Source organism: Sorex araneus, chromosome 1 (genome assembly GCF_027595985.1).
Source record: "Sorex araneus isolate mSorAra2 chromosome 1, mSorAra2.pri, whole genome shotgun sequence".
Classification (NCBI taxonomy): domain Eukaryota; kingdom Metazoa; phylum Chordata; class Mammalia; order Eulipotyphla; family Soricidae; genus Sorex; species Sorex araneus.
In genome coordinates, this window is record NC_073302.1 from 249945327 (window position 1) to 249960156 (window position 14830).

The 14830-nt window shown below is 39.7% G+C and overlaps 1 protein-coding gene across 1 annotated transcript in view; it reads left to right on the top strand.

Annotated features, from left to right (window-relative positions):
- The window catches only part of VWA8 (von Willebrand factor A domain containing 8), a 350725-nt gene that overhangs the window by 196174 nt on the left and 139721 nt on the right, over positions 1-14830 (top strand). The window contains exons 27-28 of the mRNA XM_055137059.1: positions 11132-11240; positions 12555-12693. Of these exons, the coding sequence (XP_054993034.1) occupies positions 11132-11240; positions 12555-12693 (248 nt within the window). The remainder of the gene's footprint in view (positions 1-11131; positions 11241-12554; positions 12694-14830) is intronic.

The window sequence follows — 14830 nt, forward strand, 5'->3', positions numbered from 1 at the left end:
CTTCCCCACTGTATTATCTCCCCAGTCCCCAAGCTTTTGTTTTGAAAAGTTTATCATGAATTATATTTAGACATTCATGACACTCCTCCCCCACCCTCACTGTTTTGTTTACTCCTCTCCTTTAGAGTGTAAGCTTAAGATACCTATTGATCAGGAGAGGGTTAGAGAGGGGTCTTTCCAGCAGGGCCAGTCCTGGTGATCCTCAGGTCAGTAGTGCTGGCCTCGCTGTCTCTGTGCTTGCCCAGCCTTTGCAGAAGGCTGCCAGGGTCACTGCCACTAATGATGTGGGGGAGTGATGAGGTGTGGATCAAACTCAGAGCAGGGATGCATGTATCTCTTTGAGCTATTTCCCCACACCCATGGCATTTATTTTAAATAAGCATATTCATAAAATATAAATCTAGCAAGCATATATGCCAATATTTTTCCTAAAAATTCTTACCAACTTTACTTTTTTTTTTTTTTTTTTTTTGCTTTTTGGGTCACACTCGGCAATGCACAGGGGTTATTCCTGGCTTTCCTGGTTCTGCACTCAAGAATTACTCCTGGCAGTGCTCAGGGGACCATATGGGATGCTGGGAATTGAACCCAGGTCGGCCGCATACAAGACAAATACCCTACCCACTGTGCTATCGCTCCAGCCCCCCAGCTTTACATTTTAAAGAATTTTAAAACTCATTTGTAGCTGTTGATAGAGCATTCTTTGAAAACCCTAGAAATTAGGAAGGAAGCCTTACTATCCTGTTTCAGTAACACATATTGTCTGTATTTTTCTAAGATGGACAGGTGAGGCACTGTGATTATTTTGACTTTTTTTTTAACTTAAAGTAGACATGTTTATTTAACGATCTATCATAAAATTACTCTTTTGTGGGTATTGTTTTCAGTATGTCAAAGTTTGTACCACACTGGAGCCCCTACTCCAGAAGTGAAATGTAGGCATCCTTACTGGTAGCAAAGGAGAAATCAAGGCAGTCAGTCATTGCTGTATATCAAGGCAGTTTAAGTACATACTTGTGTTATAGTCGCGAACATAAACCAACAAGTGAAGGTAGATGACCAACATTTGAAGCAGCAAAAATTAAAATAATTCTCACTTATCAAGTACTTACTAAATGCTTTTTGCACTTTACAAGTATTAATAAAATATATACTGAAATTTGTTGTTGTTGTTTTTAGGCAAGTAACTTCTTTCTGTTACCTATTGGGCATAGACTTGTGTGACTGTGTACTTTTGTTTTACAAATAAGGAAACTGAGGCTCAGGAGACTTTAAATTACAAATTACATAACTAATCAATGGCCAGATGAGGGATTCACTCACAGGTCTGACTGTTCCAGAACCTGTCATGTTCATATCCCTGTGGTCACCACAGTTCTGTGCAGGAGGAACATGACGCAGTACCACATGGAGAGAAAGATTTTAAAAGATAACAAAAATATTAGAGCTTTTGGTCAAATTTCACTTTCTGCTATTTGGTGACATATATCTAAAAGAACATGCAAGTTTTTACATTAGTGGCTGAGTCTTAGTGATTTAATCACAATATCTTTCAAGTTATTGCCTTTGATTCCAGAACTAAGTTTAAAAAGCATCATTTTTATACAAAAGATGCAAATAAATTCTCTTAAAATCTTTTTCTTGCAATAGGATTTACTGTCGTGAAAGAAATCAAAACTGATAGTGCTCCCAAATTCTTCCAGACGGAATTTTAAAATTTGTATTACATAGAATTCATTACACAGTACTGCTATTAAAATCAAATGAAAGTTTGCTTCTGCTGAATTAAGTCCATAGCACTGTGCATTTGTAGTACAACTGTGAGTTGCTTTGAAGTCATTACAACATAAAGCTGGTCTTCTACTCCAAGATGAAAGAGCTCAGGAGGAAAGGGGCCGTACCCATAGACCGGACCCAAACAGATCTGGGGGGATCATATTGGAGAGATTGGTAGTGAAAGAGATTCAGATTTGAAACAATAAATTAAACAGTCTCTAGAATTCTCCCAAGTCACAAATTTCATGATTCACTTTCCAAGCTCAAATTGGGAAGTTAAATATGTTGTATTGTACTTTAGATCAATAGCATTCATGAATTTTATCAGCAGTCTCATAAGCATATTTTAATAGAATTCCTTATGTCTCTAAGATTTTGTTTTCTGTAATATATCACTAAAGCAGGGTGTGCACATGATCAATACTAAATACAGTGTGCTCTGTGTGTGTGTGTGTGTGTGTGTATGTGTAGGCGAAACAGTGTCATCTGTATTGAATGGGTCTTTGCAAGGATACCTGTCTAAAAATTACTTTTCTAGGGCCAGAGCAAAATATAGTAGGTAAAAAAAAAAAGTAATAGAATGTTGGTATGTGTACTTGTACTTGATTTTGAATATATTAATTTACAATAAGAAAGCACTATTAAAAAGTAATTCACATTAAAGACCAAAATAAACAGAAATCAATGTTAAAAAATAGTATAGCATGTAAAGCGTGTGCTGTGCACGTGGTCAAACCAGGTTCAATCCATGGCATCCCACATGGTCCTCTGGGCACCACGAGGAGTAATTCCTGAGTGCAGAGTCAAGAGTAATCCGTAAGCACCGCTGGGTGTGGTTCAAATGCAAATTAGCACTGTAGCAGTCATCCCGTTGTTCATGATTTGCTCAAGTGGGCACCAGTAACATCACCATGTGAGACTTGTTACTGTTTTTGGCATATCAAATATGCCACGGGGAGCTTGCCAGGCTCTGCCATACGGGCAGGATACTTTCGGTAGCTTGCAGGGCTCTCCGAGAGGGAGGGAGTAATCAAACTAGGGTTGGCTGCATGCAAGGCAAACACCCTACCTGCTGTACTGTCGCTCCAGTCCTAAATACAAATTAATTAAATTTAAATTAGTTTTTATTTAAATTCTTATAGAGAGTTCTGCACAATTCAAACATCAAAAACAGCTCCTTCTTTGACCTCCATGAATGCTGGGGCTTCAAAGTTCTCAGACTTTGGGGGCTTCAAAAATCAGAAACAATATTTCTAGTCCTAGCCATGGACTCGGGAGAGTAATTTTATTCAATTTATTTTTGAAAATAAAAATCATTATTAGTATACCATTTAACCCATAAGATTAAAAAATTGTCTTCTTTATTTCATCCCTCTTTCCATTTTATAAGCTATTATAAGATACAATTATCCTTTAGTAGTCTTTGTTTTTTTGGGATTTTTTTTGTTTTTTTTTTGTTTTGCTTTTTAGGTCACACCCAGCGATGCTCAGGGGTTACTCCTGGCTCTGCACTCAGAAATTGCTCCTGGCAGTGCTTGGGGGACCATATGGGATGCCGGGGATCGAACCCGGGTCAGCCGCGTGCAAGGCAAACGCCCTACCCGCTGTGCTATCGCTCCGGCCCCAGTAGTCTTTGTTTTTACAAATGAGTTTACAATGTGGATTGTGGAGTTGTAAAGAATGCCACTTTAATAATTTACTTCCAATTCATGAAAGTGCTCTTTGCTTAAACAACATAGTAAGATTTACAGAGTGATATCTTAGAATTATGAATGTGGTTGTGTTTTATAGTATCACAGCCTTCCCCAGCCTGCTGTATTATAAAGTAGCCTCACAGTCATTTTATTTGCTTTCAGTTCTTTATGAGAATGCAGAAAAAAATTTAAATTGACCCAAGTTACATAGAAATTGTCCATTTCACTGAGTTGTCTTTCATACTCAAGCAGTTTCACAGAATTATCATTGATCCCTCAAGCACTTTTAAGTGATAATGGTATGAAAATGTGGCACCTCGCTAGAAAATGGCTCTTCCAAACACACTGACAAAGTAGACTGCATCATTGATCGGGAGTCATGCAGTCAGGATTCCGTGGAGAAATGCCAAGGTAGTTTGAAGTTTGTTCTTAAGTAGGTCAAGAAGTTGACAGTTCCAGTGTAACCAAGCATTTCACAAACGCTACTGAATACTTTGGTAGTAAATACTAGGTAGAGATTCAGAAATAAAAAGGTGAAGTAATCTCAATATATGCCTTTGATGATAGGTCATAGTTAATTAGGAAGGCACTCAGCAAAAGTTACTTGAGTGTTAGCCACACTAGAGAGAGCAGAAATAATTGCTGCCTTTTACCCTAGGGAAATCAAAAGGTATAACCAAGCTGAATCTTGAAAGGATTGCTAGGCATTCTCTATGCAAAATAAAGAGGAAAAATAAGTAGAGACAGGTTTTTTTTGTTTTGGGTTTTTTTTTTTTTTGTGGGGAGGAAGGGGGGTTGGCGCAGCATACCCAGTGATACTCAGGGGTTACTTTTGTGTCTACACGCAAGAATTACTCCTGGTAGTGCTTGGGAAACCATATGGGATGCCAGGGATTTAACCCAGGTCAGCCTCATGCAAGGCAAACACCTTACCCACTGTGCTATCTCTCTGGCACCTACAGATAGTTTTAGGGCATGGTGGTGCATCTTAGAAATTGCAAATAGTGGGGCTGGAGTGAGAGCACAGCGGGTAGGGCATTTGCCTTGTACGCAGCTGACCCATGTTCGAGTCCAGCATCCCATATGGTCCCCTGAGCACCACCAGGAGTTAATTTCTGAGTGCATGAGCCAGGAGTAACACCTGTGCATCTCGGGGTGTGAGCAAAAAAAAAAAAAAAAAAAAAAGAAACTGCAAATAGTTTTCAGAGAGGCATTACAGAATTTCAATCTAGAGAGAACATGGTCAGTCCACAACTGAGAAAGATACATTTTGATTTTTCTGAAAATATCTGAGTGAAACTGAGGCAGGAAGATAGGCTGGAAAGTAAGTACAATAATCAAAGAGGGGGCTGGAGCTAGCACAGCAGGTAGGGTGTTGGCCTTGCACGCGGCCGACCCGGGTTCGATTCCCAGCATCCCATATGGTCCCCTGAGCACTGCCAGGAGTAATTCCTGAGTGCAGACCCAGGAGTAACCCCTGAACATCGCTGGGTGTGACCCAAAAAGCAAAAAAAAAAAAAAATCAAAGAGGTGAATAGTGATGGGCTCAGTTGTGTCTGTAGTAGTGAAAAAAAGAGTGAGTAGAAGGAGGGATTTCGGTGGATTCTGGTGCAAGGTAAGAGAACCCTTTCTCTCAGTGAGTTAGTCCAGTTCAGAAAACAGGTTACCTTCCAGCCTTATTCAGTGTGATTTTCCAAGCACTACTTTTGGACAGGAGAAATAAGACAGCAGGTTAGGTACTTACATTACATACAACTGACCCAGCTATGATCTCCCAGCACCACATATAGTCTCCTGAACCTGCCAGGAGTAAGCCCTGAGCAGAGCCATGTATGGTCCAAAACAAAATAGCAAAACTTAACAAAAATGACAAAGTGCTACATGTTCACAGCAGCATCATTTAGCCCAAGAACCTCTCTGGGAAGTAGAGTTTTATTTTTCTTTTTGGGTCACACTGGGCGATGCCCAGGAGTTACTCCTGGCTTATGCACTCAGGAATTACTCCTGGCGGTGCTCAGGGGACCATAGGAGATGCTGAGAATTGAACCTGGGTCGGCCATGTGCAAGGCAAATGCCCTACCTAATGTGCTATTGTGAAATAGTTTTCTTTTCCAGGAAATTTTCCAAGTGGAAGAGTTTTAACCCACCTTTCTTAATGTGGAGGAAAAGAAAGTGTTAAGTTTACAAACTGCGTTTGGTAAAGGGAAGGGAAGGTAGAGTTTTTGCAGTGAAATTTTGAAGAAAGTTGAGACAAGGAACCCCAGGCTCTGAACTGTAGCCCGGCAACCTCTGTGAGGAAGAAAAGTGTGTGGGGCAGGCTGATACCCTCTGCTCTGGCACAGAGAGAGGTGGGGCAGCATCCCTGGGACTTCACACTGTCATGGTGCATATTATTGGGGAATATATTTGAGAAATTTTAGCCCAAAATAGCAAGTTTTCTTTGAACCTGTTTCCATCTCATGCTTCCCAATTTTCTGGGACCTCAACAGGACGTAGGTGGTAGAGGTGCTCAAGCTGGTATGTTGATGTTTTCCCCAATCAGTAATGGGGAGGTGGGTTGGGGCCACACCCAGCGGTGTTCTGGGACCACCCCAGCTCAGTGCTGGGGGAATCACTCCCAGCAGTGCTCAGGAGACCACATTGCTGTGCACTCAGTCTGTTGAGTTGTTTGTCCAACCTCCAAGCCCATCTTTATGGAGCTATCATGGTTTCCAGTGGTATTGATATTATTGTATATAAGCAGGCTGTTAGATCAGGCCCACCACTAGGTGGTCAAGGTCAGAGATACAAGCATCTTAGGTCATAAAGTGAAGGCTCTAGGGTCTAAATGCAAAACCAAGCCTAGAAATGCAAAATACTTATACACGTTCACTTTTTATATTCATTTGCAGCAAAGCAAAAGTAATTGGCCAGCAAGATATGAGAGTAGGGAAGGGAAATTCAAAAGTTGAACAAAGGAAGGTAATTGGGAATAGTACTTTCCATTATCACTAAAGCGCATAAAAGAAACTTTTCTGGTTTCCTAGTGTGCTGATTTTTTAATTTTTTGTTGATACCAAAAAAATATTTACGGACTGGAGAGATCAGACAAAGAGTAAGGTGCCTGCCTTGCATGCTGCTGACCCCCGTTCCTGCAGCCCTGAGCAGGCTCAGTACCGTCAGCACCACCAGTGTGAGTGGTCTCAAGCACCTCCCCCACCCCAACACACGCACACACGCACACACAAACACTGACAGAAATATTTACAGGGAATTTCACAGATTTCTTACCAATTTACTAAAAGTTTTTTTTTTCTATCAGATCTTCCATTTGAAACTTTCAAATTCTATCTTGAGTTTCTGCAAAATATACATGGAAATCCAGAGGAGAAAAAGATGCTGTGAAAGAGGGATTGCAGGGGAAGTTACATTTGAATTTGATTTCTAGAAGGAGGATTTTATCAAAGAAGCAATAGCAGAGAGGACTCGAGGAAGAAGTAACAGTGGCCTTATGGAAACCAGAAAAGGGAGAGCATGGTACCAACATCCAGTAGCAGTGAATGGACTACAGTGGGAGAGGCCAAAGCCCAATCCCGGAAATCCTCATCAGGCTGGTCTATGAAAGGCTCGAGTAAACTCAGCTGGACAGTCCAACTTAATTTTTACCAGAGATTACATGTAAAAAATTATGTAGGAATGAGTGAGGACTGCTAAAATTGGATTTGCTTTTTTTTCTTCTCAAAGATGGTAGTAATGGGTGAGTTTTTTTTTTTAGAATCAGTGGAACTACCCTGAAGGATTCCATTATCCCCGTGAAAATTAATAGTTCTTGTGGTAAGGAAATGTTTTAGGAATTGTTGATAATAGATATATCAACAACATCCATTTGCATAATGCCTCTAGAAGTATCTAAATCTTTTTCATGTGTTTCTTTCATATTCCAGAAATAGTACTGGCAAGTGTTCAAAGGCAGAAATTTGCCAGAACTTATTTTTTAAAACTCCAGTTTATGTCTTTATGGAAACAGTCTCAGACAAATCCCTTGCATGTCATTCACACTCTTATTACTCAGACTTGGTGTCCATATGCATTATGTTACAATTGTGTGCATGCTTAGAAAAAAAACTTTTTTCCTATAATATACCCAAGTGCTATCATTTTACCTGTCATAACTTAGTCACCTTTTAGTTATAGCTTTTACTTCCATATCTTTATTAATACTTCCACAGGGATTAAGGAACATCTCAACATATGACTTGAAATACCCTATTATTTTAAAAATCATAAATTTATGACATTAAAGATAAAATTATTGCTATTTATAGCTCTTAAGTTCATCTTTGTCCTCTTAATCAAATCCAGACTTATTCCAGCTATAAAAGTTAATACAAGTGACAGGATCCAAAAACCATGGGAAATATCATTGTTTTGATCAAATCAGGTATAATAGTTTAAGCCTGCACAGAATTAGATGACAGATTTAGGGCTTTTTACTAACTGGTTATTGGTTTAGAGTCACCCCAAATTAATGTTGATTGCATTTCAAATTCCAGTACTTGTTTATATATCAAAATATCATTCTTTCCCATTACTACTGGCTTACTGAAGTAATGGTTCGTAATGGTTAGTAATGGTTTGTTTTTGTCACAGCTTATTGGAAATGTTTAGCAGTAGAAAATAAGGGGCTTTGATTTAACTCATTTGGCTAGTCTGGAACCTATAGAAGTCTAGAAACAGCAGTTCATATTACCAAGGAAGCAGGGTGGAATTGGTTTGTACAACTTTAGTACACCCTGTGTGTATAGCTGTAGGTGCTACTGCCAATAGCATCTTACAGTTCTAGAATAGATTCTATATGTGGTATCTAATATAACCCTGTTGAGTCTATCACTGACTCTTTCTTCTGATCACTTTAATAGCCATCAGAAACTCCCTGTGAAGCTGGAAGCCCAACAACTCATCATCCTCTTCAATTCACCAAGGGAGAAATGAACAGAGACATCTAGATACTTACTTTTTGTGATTGGGAGCCTGGCTCAGTGCTCCTCCTCTCTCCAATAAACTGTCCAAGAACTTAAAATGTTTTGTCTTTTAATTGCAGTAACACGTTTTACAGTTGTATTTATATTTATGATGTACGTACTCAACATTACTGCAACCTACTGACCACCAAAATGCCAAAACCCCACTGTCCCTCGGTCCTTTCTCTCTTTTTTGTTTAATTGAATCACCAGGGGATACAGTTACAAAGCTTTCATGTTTGAGTTTCAGTCATACAAAGATCAAACACCCATCCCTCCACCAGTGCACATTCTCCACCACCAGTGTACCCAGTATTTATCAACCCCCCTCTGCCCCTTCCAACACTCCCTGCCTCCATGGCAGACAATTTCCCTTATTGTCTGCTTCTTCCTCCTCACTCCAACTTGGCTAACTGGGTTCTGTTGACAGTGACTTGGGGTTTGTTTCCTTTCATGGAGGGGAGGGGCACAGTGGGGAGGTGGGGATAATTTGGACCACACCTGGCAGTACTCAGGACTTTCTTGTGGCTCTGTGCTCAGGAGTCACACCTGGTGGTGCATATAAAGCAAGAATTGGTCAATGTCTATTCCTTTGCTTCATTTCTTTGCCATAAGTTAGTGAGATCATCTGGTCTTCATCTTTCTCCTTCTATCTTATTTTGTTTAACCTGACATCCTCTATTTAATTTATAGGAAAATGCAAGATTCTATTGATTTTTTTTAGCAACTGAGTAATATTGCACTATGTTATGTATGTGTATCACGCTTTCTTTGATTTTTTAAAATTTATTAAAGCACCATGATTTACAAAATTATTCATAATTTTTAGACATACAATATTGCAGCACTGATCCCACCACCTATGTCAACTTCCCTCTATCAGTGTTCCCAGGTTCCCTCCCATCTCCCCACCCCCCGCCCCGCCTCCCATAGCCCGTCTTCTTGACAGGCTTCTAAGTTCTGTTGTTAAAGCTTGTGTCTCTTGATTTCAGTATTGTTGTATATTTGACTCTATCATTCATAACACACACCATCTTTGTACCTGGATCCTGGTCCCAGCTCCCATCACTTCTCATGTCTCTTCTCCCTGTCCCCCCCCCCCCATTATTTCATTCCTTCTCCTCTCTGTACTCTGGGGCCAAGGCTCATCCAGGTAACCCCCTTTTAAAAATTCATTTCCTCACCCAGTTATTCTAAATAACATATAAGTGGTATTATCCAATGTTTATCCTTCTTCTGGCTCACTTCATTTCATGTGTCTTCCTGTTTCATCCATGTTTTGTGAATTGCATGATCCATCATTCCTTACAGTTATGTAGTATTCCAGTGTGTAACACAATTTCTTGATCCATTCATTTATCATTGGATATTAAGATCATTTCCAAGCCTTAGCTGTTGTAAATAGTGCAGTGACCATAGGTGTGCATTTATGTACTTTATATGGTAGCTACAACAGTACATACTTTGTTTGGAGAGATTGCTTAGTGGGTTGGGGTGCATACTTTGCATGTAGGAGGTCCAGGTTTGATCCCTAGCACCATATATAGTCCTCCTGTACTGCTAGGAGTAGTCTCTGAGCACTGACTTCCAAAAAGAAGAATTAATATGTAAATTTCTTTTGTGTTAAACATTAGCATTTCAAAGAGATTTTCTTAAAGAATTTTTCAGGATTTTTGATTCTGTTATCTTATGCAGACTATCTCTCCATTTCAGTCATATTAGCATCTGAAAATATTTTGTCATACTATTTTACTGAGAATAAAATAATTTCTAAGCATTATTGTGTACTGTTGAGTCAAAGAAATAATACAGGGACTATGGTGCTTGCCTTGCATGTACCCAACCTAGATTCAGTCTTTGGCACTGTATGTGCTCCCCTGGGCCCTACCAGGAGTGATCTCTGAGCACAGAGCCAGGACTAAGCCCTGTCCTGAGGACTGAGCACTGTCCTGAGCACTGTTAGGTGTGGCCTAAAAACAGAAACTCAGGATAAAAACAAATATATCCTCTTAAACAATCGTTGTCTTAAAATATCACGAAATAAGAAAATTATAATCAATTAAATGACAGATTTGTGGCTCTTTTGTTAGAGATTCAAAGAAAAATCAACATGATTGAGAAAACTTTATTCCTAAAAGCTTGTCATTTGTATTCTAGCATTATCATATTTGTTTTGACAAGTTACTATATTGAAAATGACTTTAAATTAAAAGGAATTTAAACACAGAATAACTCGTTTAGAAGTCAGGCTTGTAGCTCTCTCAGGGGAAGAATGGTCAGTGTGGTCCTGAGGGAGAGCAGTGTGCAGGTGATGGTCTGTCTTTCATTTGTTTGGTTCTGGGAGACACATCTGGCTCTGCTCAGGGCTGACTCCTAACTTTGAGTTCAGGAATCCAGCGCAGGTTGGGCACAAAGCAGGCAAGTGCCCTACCTGCTGTGCTATCTCTACTATTTTAGAGTGCTGAAATGTGGAATATTTTTTCTTTCTAAAAACTCTATAACCTTGATATTCAGACTGTTGTTTAATAGAATGAAATACAGTTCACTTCTGAGTAAAGCATTCTTCAAATTTATGTGTGTCATTGATAATAGATAGCTATTATTTTTTCCTGTGATTTGGAAACAAGGAGGAATGTTTACTTTTACAATTATCCTTCACAGGTTGCCTCTGCCAGAACAGACATTCTTGGGCTACTGGACAATTGGTCAGTCAAGAAATGGCATGCAGAAGTTGCTGTGTCCGGCAGAAACTGACCACATTGGCATAAAGGTTGATATAATTATTTCTTCATTACAGTAATGCATGTGCAGAGGTGTTTTTTTTTTCCCTAGAGAAAATGTGTATAATCTGAGAAGTGATTTGTTCTGGTATTATTTTAAGAGCCCACTTAGCTTTTGTGCTGTTTAATCAGTCTGAACTCTGAGGAACTCAAGGTAATCTCTAAGGCAGAATGGAGGTAAGGTCACTACAGTTCTGAATAGCTAAACTTAGTATTTTAGGAGAGTCTGGTATTTGTGTATTTTTCCTAAAACAATTACTCCAGGATTTCTATCTTCATGTGAAAAGACAGAAAAAAAAAGAGAATTAATTGCTATTTTCAAATAAAATCCCCTTTAGGTATTTCAAGTGCAAAAGATAAATTTACTATGGGGAATTGGATGCTTATAAAATCCTTGGAAAATGCAGAGAAAAATGCAAGTCAGGGGGCAACCACCAGACAGTAAATTTCAGGACCCATTTTTTTGTTTCTACATACACCCAAGTTGTTAAGAGGTACACAGTAAAGTAGGATTAACACACTTTGTGGCCCTCTACAGGGTCAAGTAGTAAATATTTTAGGCTTGTGGCCATACAGATTCTATTACAACTACTCAACTCTGCTGTGGTGGAACAGAGCAACTGTGGCCAGTATGTAAACATATGAGTGTGGCTGTGTTCCAGTAAAATTTCATTTATGAAAGCAGGCAATGGGTCAGACTTGGCTCATGGGCGATGGTTGGTCAGCCTTTTCAGTAGAGCATAAAATCCCAATATTCATGTTTGCTGAGTCTCCTTGTCTGTGACGCTGAAGGAAAATAGTCATTACCTCTCACCCTTCCAAATTTCACGCAAGTGCATTTAATGGTATTTCTCAAAGCACAGCCCAAATGCTCACTGTAGGGGTTAGCCATTAGGTTCTGTGTAGTCATATAATAATCATTCTGAAAGGGACTATATCAGCCTTGATTCAGTTCATTTGCAACTAATTCTCCTGCTTTGGACAGCTCTTCATCTCAATAGCGGAAGTCCAAAACTAGCTCTCCTGCCTAAAGAAGAAATGAAGTAATGAGAAATTTAGTTAGATATTGCATCTGGTATATTTTGTGAGTATAAGGAAAAAGCAAAAAATTAAGATGACACATAGAGATGTTTCTAAATTCAAATATATGGTATTGTTATTATTAAAAATACCATGACAGTCAATAAACTGGAAAAAAGTTACTGCCAAATGTTGAATATTTAAGTTCTGTGTTTTGAAATCATTCTCTTTATACAATTGATAACTATCCAAATTTCTTAACTCTAATGATTCTGTTGTTTTAGGGTCCAGCACCTATAAATATTCAGGAGTACCCAATAGAAAGACATGAAGAAAGATCCCTAAACTTTACTGAAGAATGTGCCTCCTGGAAATTACCCTTGGAAGAAATTAATGTAATCTGTGACATTGCTACATCTCCTGGTATGACAATTTATTCTTTGGATTTTCCTGCTTGCCCTAAGTTTTGTTTTTTTTTTTTTATTTCAAAAGGATGGACATCAAAAAGTCTCCAAATCTTTGCCATTCTTGGTTTGGTTAGCAATTAGATGTAGTTTAGAACTAATTTCCTATAACGGCTCAGAAGAGTAGTGCAGAGTCCTCAATGCAGCGCTGAGCTTGTTTGCATTTGTCTGTTTCTCATTACAATTATAGCACAAAGTTAAACACAACCAGGCATGTGCTAAAAATAGAAGAGGGGGGAAAAAAGGAGAAACATTGGATTTTTTTTGGCTGGGATTCCAGTTTGGTGATTGCATGAACCATGAAAGCAGGGATGGAGTGATTTGCAGTCATTAAATTTCTCGTTGTAAAGAATGTTAAATAAAGGATGTGAATTTTAAGCATCTGCATTTCTGGACCATTGCCACCCCTACTGATTCATGCAGTGTGCCCCGGGGTACCGTTGGCAGAAGTTTCTCAGTTGATGTCAGTTGCTAAGGTGATGTGGAAAGAAATAGTGGCTGGGGAAGGAAGAAAATCTCTTAACTATAAAAGGGATGTTTTAGCTAAAAATTTAGAAGTAAGTTATACATTCTTGATGAGTTCATTCAATATTGTTTTTTTTTCCTAAAATAAGCTTTGTTGAATATAAATACAGAATTTGAAGTGTACAGTTTGGGGGAGGGGGTTTTTACAGGTTGATACTCTTATATAGATATCTGACATCGGCAAGTCAGGAATAGATATGGGATAGGAGGGACAGCACAGGGTTCAGGAGCTTGCCTTGCATGCAGCTGACCCCACCAGATGTAGCACAAAAATCATCACACAAAAACAAAGAGGAATCAGTATGGATTTTGTAGAGGGAGATGGCACTTTGGCCTCAGAGTGACATTCTCTAGCAGACAGGCTTTCCATCTCCGGCCGTGCCTGTCACGGTGTCACAGTCATCACCTTCACCGCAAACCCTGCCTCAATCTTCCAGTGCTCAGCACAGTGCTCTAGGGAGCCACAGTGCAAGCCACTCAGAATTGACCCTGAAAAAAAAATGACTCAGATGACGCACAGCAGCTGGTCAAGTGAGGGGCCACAGCCAGCGCTGCTCAGAGCCACCTGCTGGTGTCACTCAAGGGACCATGTGATGGTGGGGATGGAACCCAAAGTGCCCTCATGTGCTCCAGCCTTTTGAGCTCTCCCCAGCCCCTCTTTCAGTATTGTCCATATTTTATCTTACTAACCTGTTCCTCATTTATTTGTGAGAGAAAAGAATGTTTTTGCAGTCAGGTATCACTCCTAGTGGTGCTCAGAGGACCATATAAGATGCTGGGGATCAAACTCGGTCAGCCTCGTGCAAGATAAGTGCCCTACCCACTGTACTATTTCTTTGGCCCTGAAGAAAAGAACATTCTTTTTTTTTTTTCTTTTGACTTTTTGGGTCATACCCGGCACGGTGCTCAGGAGTTACTTCTGGCTCTACACTCAGGAATTACTCCTGGAGTTGCTGAGGGACCATATGGGATGCTGGGAATCAAACCCAGGTCGGCCGCGTGCAAGGCAACGCCCTACCTGCTGTGCTATTGCTCCAGCCCCAAAAAAGGACATTCTTGAAGGTTAAAATTAGAATTAATTTTATTTGCCAGTAACCATATGCATTGTATGTATGTATGAGCAAGAGACCAAACAGGATAATTATTTTATCTGTAAGTTAATTAAGTAAATTTCTGTTCCACTGTTAACTGAATTTCTGGTGTCCTGGAGTGTGTGGGAAGATTGCATTGAATCCTAAATTGAACTTACTTGTGCTGCCATTAGAAGCATTAAAAAGATTCTTAAATTACTGGTGAAGGGTGTGGTGTTGGAACATGATATGCATGAAACCCAATTATTAGTAGTGTTATAAACCATGGTGTCGTTGCTCATTGATTTGCTTGAGCGGGCACCAGTAACATCTCTATTGTGAGACTTGTTGTTACTGTTTTTGGCATATCAAATACGCCACGGGTAGCTTGCCAGGCTCTGCTGTGCGAGCGAGATACTCTTGGTAGCTTGCTGGGCTCTCTGGGAGGGGCGGAGGAATGGAACCCGGGTCAGCTGCATGCAAGGCTAACACCCTATCCGC